The 18,772-nt window shown below is 39.0% G+C and overlaps 1 protein-coding gene across 2 annotated transcripts in view; it reads left to right on the top strand.

Annotated features, from left to right (window-relative positions):
• The window catches only part of SLC23A2 (solute carrier family 23 member 2), a 138,169-nt gene that overhangs the window by 63,835 nt on the left and 55,562 nt on the right, over positions 1 to 18,772 (top strand). For both annotated transcript variants that reach the window (XM_027976819.3, XM_012188662.5), the window contains exon 3: positions 2,212 to 2,310. In XM_027976819.3, coding sequence (XP_027832620.1) covers positions 2,212 to 2,310 — 99 coding nt within the window. The remainder of the gene's footprint in view (positions 1 to 2,211; positions 2,311 to 18,772) is intronic.

Here is an 18,772-nt window from a genome sequence, read left to right as displayed (position 1 = left end):
ACTGCAGTGAGAAGCCTGTACACCACAGCTAGAGGAAGCCTGCATGCTACAGCAAAGACCCAGCACAGCCAAAGGGAAAAAGGATCCAGATCCTTCTGGATCCCAGTCCAGAAGGGTTGGGAATGAGAAGTGCCTATCATTACTCCTTGCCCTGAGGGCAGCCTATTAGTGATTTTGACTTTTCTGGATCCTTTCCCACATATTTTGGACAGATAGAGAGGGTATTAAAATTGTATTTTTTTTTTTTTAGCATAATCCGGATAATTGTAGGCTTATACTTGTGACTTTAAAAAAAAAACCAACAGTATTTCTTGGGCTTGTTTCCTTGTCAGTACATCAGTTTTATGCTTTTATTTTTTATTTTGTTTTACCATTTATTTATTTTTGACTGTGCTGGGTCTTGGTTACTGTGTGGGCTTTCTCTTCTGTGTCGAGTAGGGGCTGTTCTCTAGTTGCGGTGCGCAGGTTCTCATTGCAGCGGCTTTCCTGTGGCAGTGCTCTAGGGTGCACAGGCTCAGTAGTTGCAGCACAACAGGCTTAGTTGCCCTGCAGCACATGGGATCTTCTCAGACCAGGGATCAAACCCATGTCCCCTGCACTGACAGGCAGATTCCTAACCACTGGACCACCAGGAAAGTCCACTTTATTCTTTAAAAGGCTGAATGTTGAGAATTCCTTAGCTGTCCAGTGCCTTGGACTTGTCACTTTCACTGCTCTTGGCCAGATTCAAGCCCTGGTTGGGGAACTAAGATCCTGCAAGCCGTGCAGCATAGCCAGAAAAAATTTTTTAATGGCTGAATGCTATTCTTGAAATAGATACCCGATGATTTTACAATGACTTTTTGATAAACATTTTTGGTTTTCTGAGTATTCAGCATTTTAAGTAATGCTGTAGTCATCAACTGTGAACATATATATTGCATACATATTTCTGGAGGATCAGTTTCTGTAAGTAAAATTGCTGGCTCCAAGAAAATGCCTATTTCAAATCCCAGTGGTAAGTTACTCTCCAGAAAGATCATTCTACCAGGAACATAATCTCTCTACACCCTGGTCAACACCAGATTCCTCTTTTAAAATTTCCTCCTAATTTATGTTAAAAAAATGGAATTATATTTTGTCACTTTTGTAGCTTTAACTAAGGTTGAACGGGTTTTTGTTTGTTTCATTGGATATTTTAATTTTTTTTCCTATGGATAGATTCCTATCCTTTGGGTTATTTGTAGGTATTCTTTTTGAATTACTAGTACCAGTCATTTGTTACATGTTGCCCTGTTTTCTCTTACACCATCACTCATCTTTTACTTCTCCTTAGTGTGTTTTATAGCACTAGAATTTAAACTTTTAATGTAGTTTTTCTTTTTTTCCTCAGTAATTAAAAAATGTGGTTGTATTGTTATTCACACATAAAGTCATTTTCAATATTATTTTTTTCAAGATAAATTTTTAAAAATGGAATCACTAAGCTAAAGACTAAAAATATTTTCAGGTATTTGCTGCAGTCAGCCAGGACCTAAGTCACACCTCACCAAGGGTAGGCATGAAGGAGGTCATGACCTGCCAGGTGCCCAAGTTTTCTTTGAATCTCAGGATACCTTCTAGTCCTTATCTTGAGGGTCTAGAAACTGAATTTTGTTGTCATAGACAGCCACTACCCATCCACATCCCCTCAGTGCCACAAAGAAGTGGACACACCAGTGGACCAGTTTATTGCTGTGAGAAATATAAATTAATAAATTAGGGTAACAGCAGTGCATGAATTGTTCCAACTGCCACACATTTCTTCCCTGTAGGGACATAGAAGTTGTTAATCTGGCGTTGGGAAAGGGCTTTAACCAAGGCAGCTCAGGATGCTTCTCACCCACTCAGAAATCGTAGCATTGTCCTCACAGCCAAGCCTCCCTTGTCCCTAGAGGCTGCTGGGGGTCCTGCCCCTTATAGTTCCTTACAGTGTTCCATTTCTGGTGTCCTTTAGCTGAATCCCATTCATGCATCCTCATTCTATAGGACACATGACATGTTTCCCCATCAAAAGCACATGTGTGGTCACTGGTGCATATGTGCTTGTCAGGAGTTTCATTTAAGGAAACTTAAAACTTGGCTAGTCTGATAGGGGAAATTCATGCAGTTATTTTCTTTGAGGGAAAACATTTTTATACAACAGGGTGGTATAGGGTGAAACAAACCTCTAAATGAATTGTTTCTCTTCAGGTGGTGATCAATGGAGGGGCCACGTCCAGTGGTGAACAGGACAATGAAGATACTGAGCTCATGGCAATATATACAACAGAAAACGGCATCGCAGAAAAGGTACCTCTTTTGTCAGCCCCATCCATTCACCCACCACTATGCAAGGAAGATCCTGTATAAGGAAGTGGGTATCCATCTGGAGTTTTTGTCTCTTCCTTTCTGAGTGTGTATATGTTTGTGTTCTTTATAATGAAAATAGAAGGAGTGATAAGGAATAGTACTTAGAAATTTTTATTGTTTTAATGGCAATATTTAAGTGAGAACCATGTAGAGGTCTTTAACTAGATATTTTTAAACCTCAGCCAGGATCCCACAGTGAAGTGGTTAGGAGTTTGAGGTCTGGGTACTAATATGACTCCGATCCTGAGGGAATTACTTAAGCTCTCTGGGCATTAGTTTCCTCACCTCTAAAATGGGTATAAAAATATCAGCATCTGCCTTAAAGTTGTGGGTATTGAAATAATATATATAAAGTTATTAGCATTGTGCCTGGTACATACTGTTCAGTTCAGTCGCTCAGTTGTGTCCGACTCTTTGCGACCCCGTGGACTGCAGCACACAGTACATACTGTGTACAGTAAATAAAAGACACCAGTAGGTAAGTTATGTAGACTGTGAAAATGCCTTGAACAAAGATATTTGAGAATCACACACTGAAGTGGGTGATCCCTCATCCCATCTGCTTGGCAGGTCAGTCTGTATGGTCATACATAGAATGTATGACCATATTCACAAGGGCCTGGAGAAAGCTGCCCAGAGAGGGTCCACATGCCTTAATTTCTTTTTCTCTTTGTATCTGCTATATATGATATATATGAAAAGTATAACGACATGGAATTTCCAGACTGCTTTGCAGCCCTTAGACTTCTCAATTTCATTTGAGTTTCATTTGACAGATTTTTAAGACAGATTTTATTTTTTATCATCAACTTATATAATGATGTGTTATATTCTAGAACTACTGTGTTGTACTATAGACAGTATATACTATATATTCTAATAACAGACCCCTGGGAAGTTGATATATACAAATATAATTCCTAGCTCGGGTACTAGCGTATTAAGTATACAGTATAATCACAAAAATGGTAAAGAACAAAATAAATTATGTTGAAATTCTTAAATAATCAAATTTTTGTATCTGTGATTTCTTTTTCTCTTTCTCTCTTTTTCTTTCTTTTCTAGTTTGGGAGATGGAAATTTCATTTTTGGCTATCTTGACCAGTACTGCTGTTATTTGGCCAAGCTATTATAAGTTATGTGAATCTGAAGTATAGATTCATGCCTAGATGTTGAAATTTCTATAGTACTGATTTCCAAGTTGCTCCTCAGAGCACAGAGATGGGAGCAGCCATTGTTGAGGCTTTGGTCTGCAGCAGAGACTTTTTGCATAGGGCAGGATCTGGGCAGGGCTTACTCCTTATCTGGCTTGAGTTTCAACATCCAAGAGACACATCTTGTAGCAAAGTGCTTCTGTCTTTTACAGACTTGTTGAACTCCATCCAAACCTCAGATATTTGATCCTTAATCAGAGAGTCACCAGAATTTCCAGGCTGTAGGCTGTCATGATTTCGGATGTTCATTATCCAGGAATTGATGGCTCTCTTTTGAAATGATTGATAGAGTATTAGTTTTTCAGGGTGTAAAATATCTGTAGGTGTACCTTTTACTGCTCTGCTGGCAGGAAAAATGTCTAGTATGATAATGTTAGCACATTTATGCTAGACATTTATTGTTCGGGTGAACATTTTTTTCATCATCTGAACTTTAATAGGTGTGTATTTCCTTGAACACTAGTGAAATAGAATATCTTCCTATTTTACTGGTCCTTTTTCTTTTCCTATGAAATGGCAAGGATAGTAAGAATTATTGTATGTTGAATAATGCCAAAGGTCCAGACCTTTAGCTTCAGCAGCCTGTCACATTTAGTCCTCTTAGCAACCCTGTTAGAAAGGTACCATCACTATCCTTGTTTTAAAGGTGAAGAAAATGAAATATTAGGTCTTTTGTTGTCTTGAATTTGTGTAAAGAAAACTTGACACCAGAGGATTTTACTCTTTGGGATCTTGCTTTTCAGATGGCATTGAAAGGCTCTCCGAACACTTGACTATGAAATAAGAATGAACCATTCAAGGAAAGAAAAGAACTGAAAGCAAGAGATTCTGTCCTATGTGTTCTCCATATCCATAGGGTTTCTTAGCTATTCATTTTAATGTACTTACTTATTTTATTAAAAACTTTGCTTTTCTGGTGTCCATTAAAACTCTTGAATTTCTTGTAGTAAATTCTGGCTAATCTGATATTAGCTACAAGAGACTCATTTTGGAATTTGCTCAAAGGGATTTTTTTGCTGAAAAGACCAGGAGGTTAGTGCCCCAGATCATCAAGCTTAAGTCCATAGGATGATGTTGGAACTCATGTCCAGTACTTTCTTAGTATGGACTTCAGTATCATTAGGATTCTTCAATTTGGGAGGCTGAGGGACTTGAACTTCATAATGAGGGTGTTTCTTTTTAAAGTTTTAACATTTTTTGGTTTATGAACCATGCAGATTCTCTCTCTATCTCTTTAACACCAAAAACATTTGTATTGGGATATAGCCAATTAACAATGTTGTGATAGTTTCAGGTGAACAGTGAAGGAACTCAGCCATATGTATACATATATCCATTCTCCCCCAAATCCCCCTTCTGTCCAGGCTGGCACATAAGATTGAGCAGAGTTCCATGTGCTGTACAGTAAGTTTTTGTTGGTTATCTGTTTTAGATATAGCAGTGTGTACATGACCTTCCCAAAGTCCTTAACTATCCCTTCCCCCTGGCAACCATGAGTTTGTTTGCTAAGTCTGGGTCTCCTTCTGTTTTGTGAGTAAGTTCATCTGTATCATTTTAGATTCTATACATAAGGGGTGTCATATGATATTTCTTCTTCTCTGTGTGACCTACTTCACTCAGTATACACTCTCTAGGTGCATCCATGTTGCTGGAAATGGCCTCATTTCATTCTTTTTAATGGCCGAGTAATAGTCCATTGTATATACGTACCGCATCTTCTTTATCCACTCATCTGTCAATTGACATTTAGGTTGCTTCCATGTCTTGACCATTGTAAACAGTGCTGTACTGAACAGTGGCGTGCATGTGTCTTTTCAGGCTGTGTTTTTCTCTGGTTATATGCCCAGAAGTGGAACTGCAGGGTCATATGGTAGCTCATAGTTTCAGTTTTTTAAGGAACCTCCATACTGTTCTCTGTAGTGGCTGTATTTTACATTCCCACCAACAGCACAGAAGGATTCCCTTCTCTCCACACACTCTCCAGCATTTGTTGTTTGTAGACTTTTTGATGATAGCCATTCTGGCTGGTGTGAGGTGATATCTTATTGTAGTTTTGATTTGCATTCTCTAATAACTGGCAGTTTTGAACATCTTCTCATGTGCCTGTTGGCCATCTGTATGTCATCCTTAGAGAAATGTCTGTCCAGGTCTTCTGCCCATTTTTGAGTGGGTTGTTTGTTTTGATGCCATTAAATGTCATAAAGAAAGAAAGTAAGTGAAGTAGCTCAGTTGTGTCTGACTCTTTGCAACCCCATGGACTGTAGCCTACCAGGCTATTCCATCCGTAGGATTTTCCAGGCAAGAATACTGAAGTGGGTTGCCATTAAATATCATAAGCTGTTTGAAAATTTTGGAAATTAATCCCTTATCAGTCCCATTATTTGCAAATATTTTCTCCCAATCTGTGGGTTGTCTTTTTGTTTTATTGTTTCCTTTACTGTGTAAAAGCTTTTGAGTTTAAGTAGGTCCAGTTTGTTTATTTTTGTTTTTGTTTCCATTATTCTGGGAGGTGAGTTAAAAAAGACATTGCTGTGATTTATGTCAGAGTGTGTTCTGCCTATGTTTTCCTCCAAGAGTTTATAGTGTCCAGCCTAACATTTAGATCTTAATCTACTTTAAGCTTATTTTTGTGTATGGGGTCAAAGAATGATCTAATACTTTTTACATGTGGTTTTCCATTTTTACTAGCATCATTTATTGAAGAGACTGTCATTCCCACATTGTGTAGCCTTGCTTCTTTTGTCATAGATTAATTGACTATAGGTTCAGGGGCTTATTTCTGTTTTTTTTATCCTGTTCTATTGATCTATATTCCTATTTTTGTGCCAGTACCATACTGTCTGGTTGATTGTGGCTTTCTAATATAGTCTAAAGTCAGGGAGCCTGATTCCTCCAGCTCTGTTTTTCTTTTTCAAGATTGCTTTAGCTATTCATGCTCTTTTGTATCTCCATACAAATCTTGAAATTTTTTGTTCTAGTACTGTGAAAAATGCCATTGGTAATTTCATAGGGATTGCATTGAATCTATAGATTGTTGGGTAGTATAGTTATTTTGACAATACTATATAATATATTAGTTCTTTCAATCCATGAACATGGTATATCTTTCCATCTGTTTGTCATCTGATTTCTTTCATCCGTGTCTTACAGTTTCGGGAGTACAGGTCTTTTGTCCCTTAGGTAGGTTAATTCTTTGGTATTTTATTCTTTTTGATGTAACAGTAAATTGAATTGCTTCTTGTAATTCTCTTTCTAATCTTTCATTGTCAGTATATAGAAGTGCAACAGACTTTTGTGTATTGATTTTGTAACCTGCAAATTTACCCAAATTCATTGATCAGTTCAGTTCAGTCGCTCAGTCGTGTCTGACTCTTTGCGACCCCATGAATGGTAGCACGCCAGGCCTCCCTGTCCATCACCATCTCCTGGAGTTCACTCAGACTCACGTCCATCGAGTCCGTGATGCCATCCAGCCATCTCATCCTCGGTCGTCCCCTTCTCCTCCTGCCCCTAGTCTCTCCCAGCATCAGAGTCTTTTCCAGTGAATCAACTCTTCGCATGAGGTGTCCAGAGTACTGGAGCTTCAGCTTTAGCGTCAGTCCTTCCAAAGAAATCCCAGGGTTGATCTCCTTCAGAATGGACTGGTTGGATCTCCTTGCAGTCCAAGGGACTCTCAAGAGTCTTCTCCAACACCACAGTTCAAACACATCAATTCTTCGGCGCTCGGCCTTCTTCACAGTCCAACTCTCACATCCATACATGACCACAGGAAAAACCATAGCCTTGACTAGATAGACCTTAGTCGGCAAAGTAATGTCTCTGCTTTTGAATATGCTATCTAGGTTGGTCATAACTTTTCTTCCAAGGAGTAAGCGTCTTTTAATTTCATGGCTGCAGTCACCATCTGCAGTGATTTTGGAGCCCAAAGAAATAAAGTCTGACACTGTTTCTACTGTTTCCCCATCTATTTCCCATGAAGTGATGGGACCAGATGCCGTGATCTTTGTTTTCTGAATGTTGAGCTTTAAGCCAACTTTTTCACTCTCCTCTTTCACTTTCATCAAGAGGCTTTTTAGCTCCTCTTCACTTTCTGTCATAAGGATGGTGTCATCTGCATATCTGAGGTTATTGATAATTCTCCCGGCAATCTTGAGTCCAGCTTGTGTTTCTTTCAGTCCAGCATTTCTCATGATGTACTCTGCAGATAAGTTAAATAAGCAGGGTGACAAATACAGCCTTGATGTACTCCTTTTCCTATTTGGAACCAGTCTGTTGTTGATGAGTTCTAGTAATTTTCTGGTAGCATCTTTAGGGTCTTCTGTGTATAATATATCATCTGTAAACAGTGACAGTTTAACGTTTTATTTTCCAATTTGGATTCCCTTTACTTCTTTTTCTTTTCTGATTGCTGTAGCTAGGACTTGCAAAACTATATTGATTAAAAGTGGTGAGAGTGGACATCCTTGTCTGTTCCTGATCTTAGAGGGAATGCTTTCAGCTTTTCACCATTAAGTATGATGTTAGCTGTAGGTTTGTCATATATGACCTTTATTATGTTGAGGTATGTACCCTCTATGCCCACTTTCTGGAGAGTTTTTATCATAAATGGGCACTGGATTTTGTCTAAAGCCTTTTCTGCATCTATTTAGATGATTATATGTTTTTTATTCAATTTAATTGATTTACAGGTGTTGAAAATCTTTGCATCCCTGGGATGAATCCCACTTGATCATGGTGTATGATCTTTTTAATGTGTTGTTGGATATGGATTGCTAGTATTTGTTTTGCATCTATGTTCATCAGTGATACTGGTCTCTAGTTTTCTTTTTTTTTGTCATATCTTTGTCTGCTTTTAAATGAGTTGGAAAGTATTCCTTCCTCTGTGGCTTTCTGGAACAGTTTCAGAAGGATAGATGTTTTAACTGTTCTCTTAAATGTTTGATAAAATTAGCTTGTGAAGCTGTTGGGTCCTGGATTTATGTTTTTTGGGAGGTTTTTAATCATGGTTTCAATTTCAGTGCTTGTGACTGGTCTGTTCATATTTTCTGTTTCTTCCTGTTTCAGTCTAGGGGAACTGTACCTTTCCAATAATTTGTCTATTTCTTCCAGGTTGTCCATTTTATTGGCATACAGTTGTTCATAGTAGTCTCTTTTCATTTCTAATTTTACTGATTTGAGTTCTCTCCATTTGTTTTTTTTTTTTTTTTGATGAATCTGGCTAAAGGTTTATCAATCTTGTTATCTTTTCAAAGAACCAGCTTTTAGTTTCATTGATCCTTGTGATTGTTTTCTTTGTTTCTATTTCATTTATTTCTGCTCTGACTTTTATGATTTCCTTCCTTCTGCTAACTCTAAGTTTTGTTTGTTTTTCTTTATCTAGTTGTTTTAGGTGTAAGGTTAGGTGGTTTATCTGAGATTTTTCTTATTTCTTGAAGTAAGATTATATTGTAATTACTTTTGCTGCATCCAGGAGGTTTTGAGGTGTTGTGCTTTCATTTTCGTTTGTCTCTAGGTATTTTTTTTTAATTTCTTTTGATTTCTTCAGTGAACCAGTGGTTGTTTAGTAGCATATTGTTTAGCTGCCATGTGTTTGTGTTTCCTAGAGGTTTTTCCCTTGTAGTTTATTTCTCATCTCATAGCACTGTGATCAGAAAAGCAGCTTGATATGATTTCGATTTCTTTACATTTGCCAAGGCTTGCTTTGTGGCCCAGCATGTGGTCATCCTGGAGAACGTTCTGTATGCACTTGAGAAAAATGTGAAGTCTGCTGCTTTTGGATGAGATTCTTTATAAATAACAATCAAGTCTAAGTCATCTAAAATATCCTAGGTGGCAAGAATACACAGAAGAACTATAGGAAAAAAAATCGTAATGACCCAGATAATCACAATGGTGTGATCACTCACCTAGAGCCAGACATCCTGGAGTACGAAGTCAAGTGGGCCTTAGGAAGCATCACTATAAAGAAAGCTAGTGGAGGTGATGGAGTTCCAGCTGAGCTATTTCAAATCCTAAAAGATGATGCTGTGAAAGTGTTGTATGCAATATGTCAGCAAATTTGGAAAACTCAGCAGTAGCCACAGGATTGGAAAAGGTCAGTTTTCATTCCAGTCTCAATGAAGGGCAATGCCAAAGAATGTTCAAGCTACCACACAATTCACTCATTTCACAGGCTAGCAAAGTAATGCTGAAAATTCTCCAAGCTTGACTTAAACAGTATGTGAACCGAGAACTTCAAGATGTTCAAGCTGGTTTTAGAAAAGGCAGAGGAACCAGAGATCAAATTGCCAACATCTGTTGGGTCATAGAAAAAGCAAGAGAATTCTAGCAGAACATCTTCTTCTTCTTCATTGACTACACTAAAGCCTTCGACTGTGTGGATCACAACAACCTGTGAAAAATTCTTAAAGAGATGGGAATACCAGACCACTTTACCTGTCTCCTGAGAAACCTGTATGCAGGTCAGGAAGCAACAGTTAGAACCAGACATGGAACAATGGACTGGTTCAAAATTGGGAAAGGAGTATATCAAGGCCATGTATTGTCACCTTACTTATTTAACTTCTATGCAGCGTGCATCATGTGAAATGCTGGGCTGGATGAAGCACAAGCCGGAATCAAGATTGCAGGGAGAAATATCAATTACCTCAGATATGCAGGTGACACCACCCTTACGGCAGAAAGTGAAGAGGAGCTAAAGGGCCTCTTAATGAAAATGAAAGAGGAGAGTGAAAAAGCTGGCTTAAAACTCAACATTGAAAAAGTGAAGATCGTGGCATCTGGTCCCATCACTTCATGGCAAATACATAGGGAAACAATGGAAACAGTGACAGATTTTATTTTCTTGGGCTCCAAAATCACTGCTGATGGTGACTGCAGCCATGAAATGAAAAGACGCTTGCTCCTTGGAAGGAAAGCCATTACAGAGCTAGACAGCATATTAGAAAGCAGAGACATCACTTTGCCACCAAAGATCCGTATAGTCAAGGCTATGGTTTTTCCAGCAGTCATGTATGGATGTGAGAGCTGGATCAATAAGAAAGCTGAGCCCCAAAAGTTGATGTTTTTGAACTGTGGTGTTGGACAATACTCTTGAGAGTCCCTTGGACTGCAAGGAGATCAAACCAGTCAGTCATAAAGGAAATCAGTCCTGAATATTCATTGGAAGGACTGATGCTGAAGCTGAAGCTCCAGTGCTTTGGCCACCTGATGCGAAGAGCTGACTGATAAGAAAAAATCCTGATGCTGGGGAAGATTGAAGGCAGGAGAAGAAGGGGATGACAGAGGATGAGATGGTTGTATGGCCTCATTGACTCAGTGGATGTGAGTTTGTGCAAGCTCCGGAGATAGTGAAGGACAAGGAAGTCTGATGTGCTGCAGTCCGTGGGGTTGAAAGAGTCAGACATGACTGAGTGACTGAACAACAACAACAAAGGCCTGCATTTCCTTACTGATTTTCTGCCCAAATGATCGGTCCATCGTTGGAAGTGGGATATGAAAGTCTTCCACTATTAATTTTGTTACTGTCGATTTCTCCCTTTTTGTTTGTATTTGTCTTACATACTGAGGTGCTTCTGTGTTGGGTGCGTATATATTTATAATTGCTATATCTTCTTCTTGGATTGAGCTCTTGATCATTATGTAGTGTCCTTCTTTGTCTCTTAAAACAGTCTTTGTTTTAAAGTTTATTTTGTCTGATATGAGTATTGCTACTCCAGCTTTCTTATGATTTCTATTTGCATGAAATACCTTCTCCCATCCCCTTATTTTCAGTCTGTAAGTGTCCCTAGGTATGAAGTGGGTCTCTTATAGACAGTATGTATTTGGGTCTTGTTTTTGTGTCCACTCAGCCAGTTTATGTTTTGGTTGGTGCATTTAATTCATTTACATTTAAGGTAATTATTGATATGTATGATCCTACTCCTATTTTGTTGTTTGGGATTTATTTTTTATAGATCAGTTCCTTCTCTCGTGTTTCCTGACTAGAGAAGTTCCTTTAGCATTTGTTATAAAACTGATTTAGTGGTGCTGAATTCTCTTAATTTTGCTTGTCTGGAAAGCTTTTGATTTCAGTATCAAATCTGAAAGAGTCTAGTTGGGTAGGGTATTCTTGGTTGTAGGTTCTTCCTCTCTATCATTTGAAGTATATTTGCCATTCCCTTCTGGCTTGTAGAGTTTCTGTTGAGAAATTGGCTGATAACCTTATAGGTTTTCCCTTGTATGTTATTTGTCTTTTTTCCCTTGTTTCTTTTAATGATTTATCTTTAATTTTTGTCAGTTTGATTACCCTGTGTTTTGGTTTGTTCCTCCTTGGGTTTATCCTGCCTGGGACTCTGTGCTTCCTGGACATGACTGACTATTTCCTTTCCCATGTGGGGGATGCTTTCACCTGTTAGCACTTCAGATATTTTCTTGGGTCCTTTCTCTCTCTTTTCTCCTTCTGGGGCCCATATAATGTGAATATTGGTGTGTTTAATGTTGTCCCAGAGGTCTGTTAGGCTGTCTTCATTTCTTTTCATTCTTTTTCCTATATTCCATTTTGCAGCATTGATTTCTACCATTCTGTTTTCCAGGTCACTTACCCATTCTTCTGCTTCAGTTATTCTGTGCTTGATTCTGTCTAGTGTATTGCTTACCTCTGTTTGCTTGTTCTTTAGTTCTTCTAGGTCCTTGGTAAGCTTTTCTTGCATCACCTCAATCTTCGCCTCCAGTCCTTTTCAGAGATCCTGAATCATCGTCACTGTCGTTATTCTAAATTCTTTTTCTGGGGGGTGCCTATCTCCATTTATTTTAGTTGTGTTTCTGGGTATTTATCTTGTTTCTTCATCTGGTACATAATCCTATTTCATCTGGGGTAGTTTTCTGTGATTGTGGTATTAGTTCTAGAGGCTGATGGGATTGTAGTTCTTATTTCTTCTGTCTGCCTTCTGGTGGATGAGAATAAGAGGCTTGTATAACCAGTCCATTCTGAAGGAGATCAGCCCTGGGATTTCTTTGGAAGGAATGATGCTGAAGCTGAAACTCCAGTACTTTGGCCACCTCATGCGAAGAGTTGACTCATTGGAAAAGACTCTGATGCTGGGAGGGATTGAGGGCAGGAGGAGAAGGGGACAACGGAGGATGAGATGGCTGGATGGCATCACTGACTCGATGGACGTGAATCTGAGTGAACTCCAGGAGTTGGTGATGGACACGGAGGCCTGGCGTGCAGCGATTCATGGGGTTGCAAAGAGTCGGACACGGCTGAGCAACTGAACTGAACTGAACTGATAAGCTTCCTGATGGGAGGGACAGACTGTGGGGGAAACTGGGTCTTGGTCTGGTGGGCAGGGCTGTGCTCAGTAAAACTTGAATACAATTGTCTGCTGATGGTGGGGCTATGCTCCCCTCCCAGTTAGTTGTTTGGCCTGAGGTGACCCAGTCCTGGAATCTATAGGTTTCTGTAATAGGACTATGGGAGACCTCCAAGAGGGCGTAGAGTGTCCATGTCTCCATAGCAGGCCACTGCCAGCCCATGCCTCTACAGGAGACCCTCAAACACCCACAGGTAGGTCTGACTCAGTCTTCTGTGGAGTCACTCCTCCGTTCCTTTGGGACCTGGTGTGCACAAGATTTTGTTTGTGCCCTCCAAGAATCTCTTGTTTCCGCAGTCCTGTGGGAGCTCTGTAATCAAATCCCACTGGCCTTCAAAGTCAGATTCCCTGGAGATTCCTAGTCCCTTGGCCAGATCCCCAGGCTGGGGAGCCTGATGTGGGGCCTAGAACCTTCGCAACAGTGGGGAGCTTCTTTGGTATAATTGTTCTCCAATTTTTGAGTCGCTGACCTGGCAGGTATAGGATTTGATTTTATCATAATTTTTCCCTCGTACCATTTCGTTTTGGCTTCTCCTTTGTCCTTGGATGCTGGGTATCTTTTTTAGTGGGTTCCAGTGTCTTCTGTCGATGGTTGTTAATAGCTAGTTGCGATTTTGGTGCTCATATGTGAAATGAGTGGGAATTTACTGCTGGTCTGGGACAGTCTCCTGGAGAGGTGGAGGTGGCTGCGGTGCATGCTGGGGAGTGCCTTCTACCTTGTGAAGCCGGTGACAGTGGGTGCCATTGTGGAGGCTCCTCCCCCTCGCTTCCAGACTCTCTTTACCTTTTAGTACCATTTGTTCTTGAGCATACTTGCTTAATATAAACAGCCCCAAATTGTATTAAAATGTTTAAAATGTGCTGCCTCCATTCTTGGTCTACCGAGCATAGTTGACAACTGGCAGTCTGATGTGTTTATTCCACATGCTTTTCCACTCATGAGCACACATATCTGAGAGTGTTGTACTATAGACAGTGAGCTACTAGTCACTACCCCACCTACATCATGTATATACCTCACTAGGCTACTAAGTGTATGTGGAATTTTTCTATTTTAAAAAATTAATTTTAATATTTTGAATAGATAATCTCATGATTTAAAAAATCATTTGCTCTATATACACCTATTATTTCTGAACTGTTTGAAAGTAAGTTACAGACATAATACTCCTTTTTCCCTAAATATTTCAATGTGTATTTCTAAAAACAAGGACATTAGAATATTCACATTGATAAAACTATTATTGATAATAGATCTCATTAATTTTAATTTTAAAATAAAACTGAATAATTTTCATTTATCTACCATGAACAGTAACAAAATTGGTGAGTTTTCTTCTTTCCCTTTTCTTTCTTCTACTATCTGATTTTGATCAGAAATACTACTTACACTTTCTATTATAATTGATTTGTCAGCTTTAAGTATCATGCTTTATCTTCCAACTATATTAGATTACAATTTACTGCTTGCCTTTTTCTATTTCCCTCTCACATTTTGTTAATGGTAATGTCTGTATCTTTTTGGTGCACATGACTTTTATACATTCTGGCTACCTACTTCCTACTTTTAGTTTTATTCCTACAGCTAATTTGAGTCAAACCTTCTGCTGATTCTCACCAGTAATTTCTTGGTTGACTGAAGTTCATCCTCCAGGCTCTTGATATTAAAGTGTAGTCCATGCATCAGCTTTGTTGACATCATTACCTACAAGCTTGTTAGAAATGTAGAGTCTCTCTCCCAACCAAAACCTGCTGAATCAGAATTTGCATTTTCATACGATTCCTATGTGATTTGATATGTTCACTGACATTATAGAAATAACACTGAAGAACTGGATCATGGGAATAATTTTGGATGAGAATTTATCTATAGCATTTAGGCTTGAAGGAAAGTTTGGCTGGATGTAAAATCTTTAGGACATTGTTTAGATCCTGACTCAAATAAATCAGCTGTAACAAAATTTTGACATAGGATGAAAAAATTGTAATAAGCATTGGGTATTCGCTGATATGAAGAAATTGTTAATTTGATTAGTATGTAATGGTATTTCCATTCTTTTTAGGGTCTTTATCTGCTGAAGAGACATATATGTGTTTCTGAGCAAATGTATGTATTTTGAGGATTTGGTTTAAAATAATCCATCCCTTTACACCAATAAAGTTAGAATGAGATGGGGAATAGATTAAATAAGAATCTAGGGATAATAAATTTTGAAGCTGGAGCTGGGGGTAGATACAGAGCAGGCGTTTCAAGTTCCTTCTAACACTATAGTTTTCAAAAATTATGTAATACAAAATTAAGGAAATAATTGAGTCATACCTTATTGTTTGCTCTTTTCTCATTTTCTGGTATTGAATATGGCTTTGAAGAACTCAGGCTGGTCTTTTTTTCCCCCTTGTAAATCAATATCTTGATCTTTTTGCCTTTTCTGTGGATTATTTATCTTTTATATTCAGTAACTTTACTGACTTATCATGTAATAATAATCATAAGTTTTGAAGCTGACCTTCTGTGTCAGCTTTTCCTGGCACTTTCAGTGTTTAGCTTCAAGTCTCCTGTTACTTCAGCAATGTTGTCTTGAATTATATCTTTATTTTTTGTTCTAGTTTCTTCTTTTGGTTTGCTTACTTGGGGGCTCCATTTGTGTCTGTTTTGGACCTACTTTATCTGCCCTCTCTATCACTTCTCTCTAATCTTTTTTTCTCTTATACTTTTTTCATGTGGTCTTCCCTCTTGTGCTCCTACCATTTTGATTTTTCTTTTTTTTCCCCTTCTGTCCAAATTCTTAAAACTCATATTTTATTTCCCCTTTGTCCTTAAATTTCTTGACATATTAGATTCTTTTGTTGAGTTTTCAAAGACAGCTGAATTTTTTTTAATTAATTTATTGAGAACTTGGTGTATTTTTCTAATTTGCAAGCATATCCTTTAGTTCTTAGAAATTTTCTTATTTCTTTGATTCCTGTGTTCTGTTTTCTTCCATAAAAATTGTTCTTAATCTACATTTGTCTTTTTGTTATTTGGGACTCTCAACCCTTTTGTTGAATTTTTTTTCCTATCCTGTTTTTAGTTCCTAAGGTCTGTTTTACTCTTTTTTTTTTTTTAAATTTACTGATTAGAGATTTGAAAATGACATTTCTTTCCTCCCAGGTTCAAAATACTTTTGTGAAGAGACAGGTTTCTCCCCTGCCAATGTGTTTTCTTTCTACTACATGGACCTGCTTCCTCTATTTGGCTCTTATTTTCGGAGGAATGTGAGGCAATAAAAAATATGATTGTAGAATCATTGTGTGTGGGTAAAATGTTCTGTTCAGCCTTTCCACTGAATAGGGAAAGCTATCTTGTTACTGTAGGGTCTGTAGATGGTAGTGTTTTATCTCTGAGGCTGATCAAATCATCTGGAAAGGAGTCCTCTAGTCTCTTCCTATAGCTTCTGGTATTCTGGAAACAGATAAGGATCTCACTGTTCATGCTTGTGGGTTAAAACCACACATAGTATTCCTCAGTCTGAGGTATTTCTGATTTGTATTCTTCAAATAATACATTTTTGTGTCTTGAAGGGGGAGAATAGCAGTTAGCAGGCAACAGGGTGTCTGATTGGTTTGCAGAGTTAAATCCCATTTTTTTCCCATCCCTATTCTGTCTTCAAGCATAGAACATTTTTCAGCTTCTTGTTGGTCAGCCAGCTCACTTCTTTATACCTTTCCCTCTCCCAGATGGGTCACAGCTCATATAGATGCTCTACATATTCCAAAAATAATGGGATATAGTCAGTTAACAATGTTAACGATAGGGTGAATAGTGAAGGGACTCAGCCATACATATACATGTGTCCATTCTCCCCCAAACTCCCCTCCCATTCAGGCCGCCATATAACACTGAGCAGAGTTCCGTGTGCAATACAGTAGGCCCTTATTGGTTATCCACTTTAAATATAGGGTTTGTTTATGTCCACCCCAAGCTCCCTAACTTTCTCTCCTTCCATCTTGCCCCGATCCTCACCCCCTCACCCTCACCATAAGTCTTGAGTCTCTTTTCTGTTTTGTTAGTGAGTTCATTTCTTTCATTTCTTTTTAGATTCCATATAGAAGGGATGTCATCCAATATTTCTCCTACTCTGTCTGACTTAATGTAATCATCTTTCAAAGAAACTTCTCTGTTGGAGGTTTTTGTTTTTGCAGTTTTAAAATGGCTCATATTGTTCATGCTGTGATAACAGAATGTGGTACCATGGTCCTCAGTGACCATTCTCCTTCTGTCTCTGGGAGGAGCAGTGTAGCATTTGTCTGACAGGGTTCACTGATCCCCTTGACCACACAATTTCCTGCCTTTTCTTGATATCATCAGTGGACATTTACATTAGTTCCATTACTGAGTTGTAGAACCACCCTCATTACTAAGAAAAATCATGTGTATACAGTATATATATATATGTTTGTGTACACATCTTAATCTTAGCCTTCCAGATTATAAAGAGGACAGATTCAGTCTTTTCAGTTCTGTTCTTGTGTTTTGTAGGTAAAACTAGCCATTTGGGAATCTTTAGAGTAATAATGCTTAAAGTATTATTGTAACAGATTATACTAATCTAGTAAGTGTAGTGTTACTGTCCTGTTTTCAGACATTTCTTTTTGTTACTTGGTGAGCAGTAACACTCCCACCTGTAGGCCCTATGATAGTGTTGAGTTGTCCTTTGTGTAGTGAGTCCAGTGTCCATTGTTACATCGTATCAGCAAATGGTCAGCTTCGTTCAGAGATATCCAAGACTGATTTGAAGTGAAGTGAAGTGAAGTCGCTCAGTCGTGTCCGACTCTTTGCGACCCCATAGACTGAGGCCTACCAGGCTCCTCTGTCCATGGGATTTTTTAGGCAGTAGAACTGGAGGGGATTGCCATTTCCTTCTCCAGGGGATCTTCCCAACCCAGGGCCCGAACCCGGGTCTCCTGCATTGTAGACAGACGCTTTACCGTCTGAGCCATCAGGGAAGTCCAAGACTGGTTTAGGAGTCCCAAATCAGGTTCAGTGATTGGCTTGGATGACTCACACTGACTCAGTGGACATTAATTTGAGCAAACTCAGGGAGATATTGAAGTCCATGGGGTCGAAAAGAGCTGGACATGACTTAGTGACTGAACAAGACCGACTCATAGAATTCAGAAAAGCTTCTGGTTATAGCTTATTTGAGAAAAAGCGTTCAGATTAAAATCAATTTAAAAAACCATGTAGGGCAGGGTATAGGAGACACTGAGCAAACTTTCAGTTGTCCTCTTCCTAATGAGTCATGTGGGCAGTGCTTAGCTTCCCCCAAAGCAATGTGTGAGGACACTCAAGAAGTGTTGCCAGACCCTCTGGAGTCAAATTGATACCATGTGGCCCAAGGCCCCCATCGTCAATTGCACTGTTAGAATAATCTGTGAAGGGCGGCTCAAGGATTCAGGTAAACAAATACACTCTTAAGAGGAAGGATATTCCAAAAACATTAAAGTATCTTCCAGGTGTCAGGTAAGGACCAAACTTTTCTTTCAAAGGTGCAGGGTTTGGACAGCCCAGACCTGCTGAGTTAATCCTTTACTGCGCATCACTGCATATCATGGCTTCCCTGGTAGCTCAGTAGTAAAGAATCTGCCTGCAATGCAAGAGACCCAGGTTCAAGCCGTGGGTTGGGCAGATCCTCTGGAGAAGGTAATGGCAACCCACTCCAGTATTCTTGCCTGGCGAATCCCCACGGACAGAGGATCCTGGCGGGCTATAGTCCATGGGGTCAGAGTCGGACATGACTGAGCAGCTAAGCACACACACAACTGCGTATCAAGTTCCTCACCATGTGTACCTTC

Source organism: Ovis aries, chromosome 13 (assembly GCF_016772045.2).
Source record: "Ovis aries strain OAR_USU_Benz2616 breed Rambouillet chromosome 13, ARS-UI_Ramb_v3.0, whole genome shotgun sequence".
Taxonomy (NCBI): Eukaryota; Metazoa; Chordata; class Mammalia; order Artiodactyla; family Bovidae; genus Ovis; species Ovis aries.
Note: the sequence above shows the minus strand (reverse complement) of the source record. Positions and strands in the feature narration are given on the sequence as shown.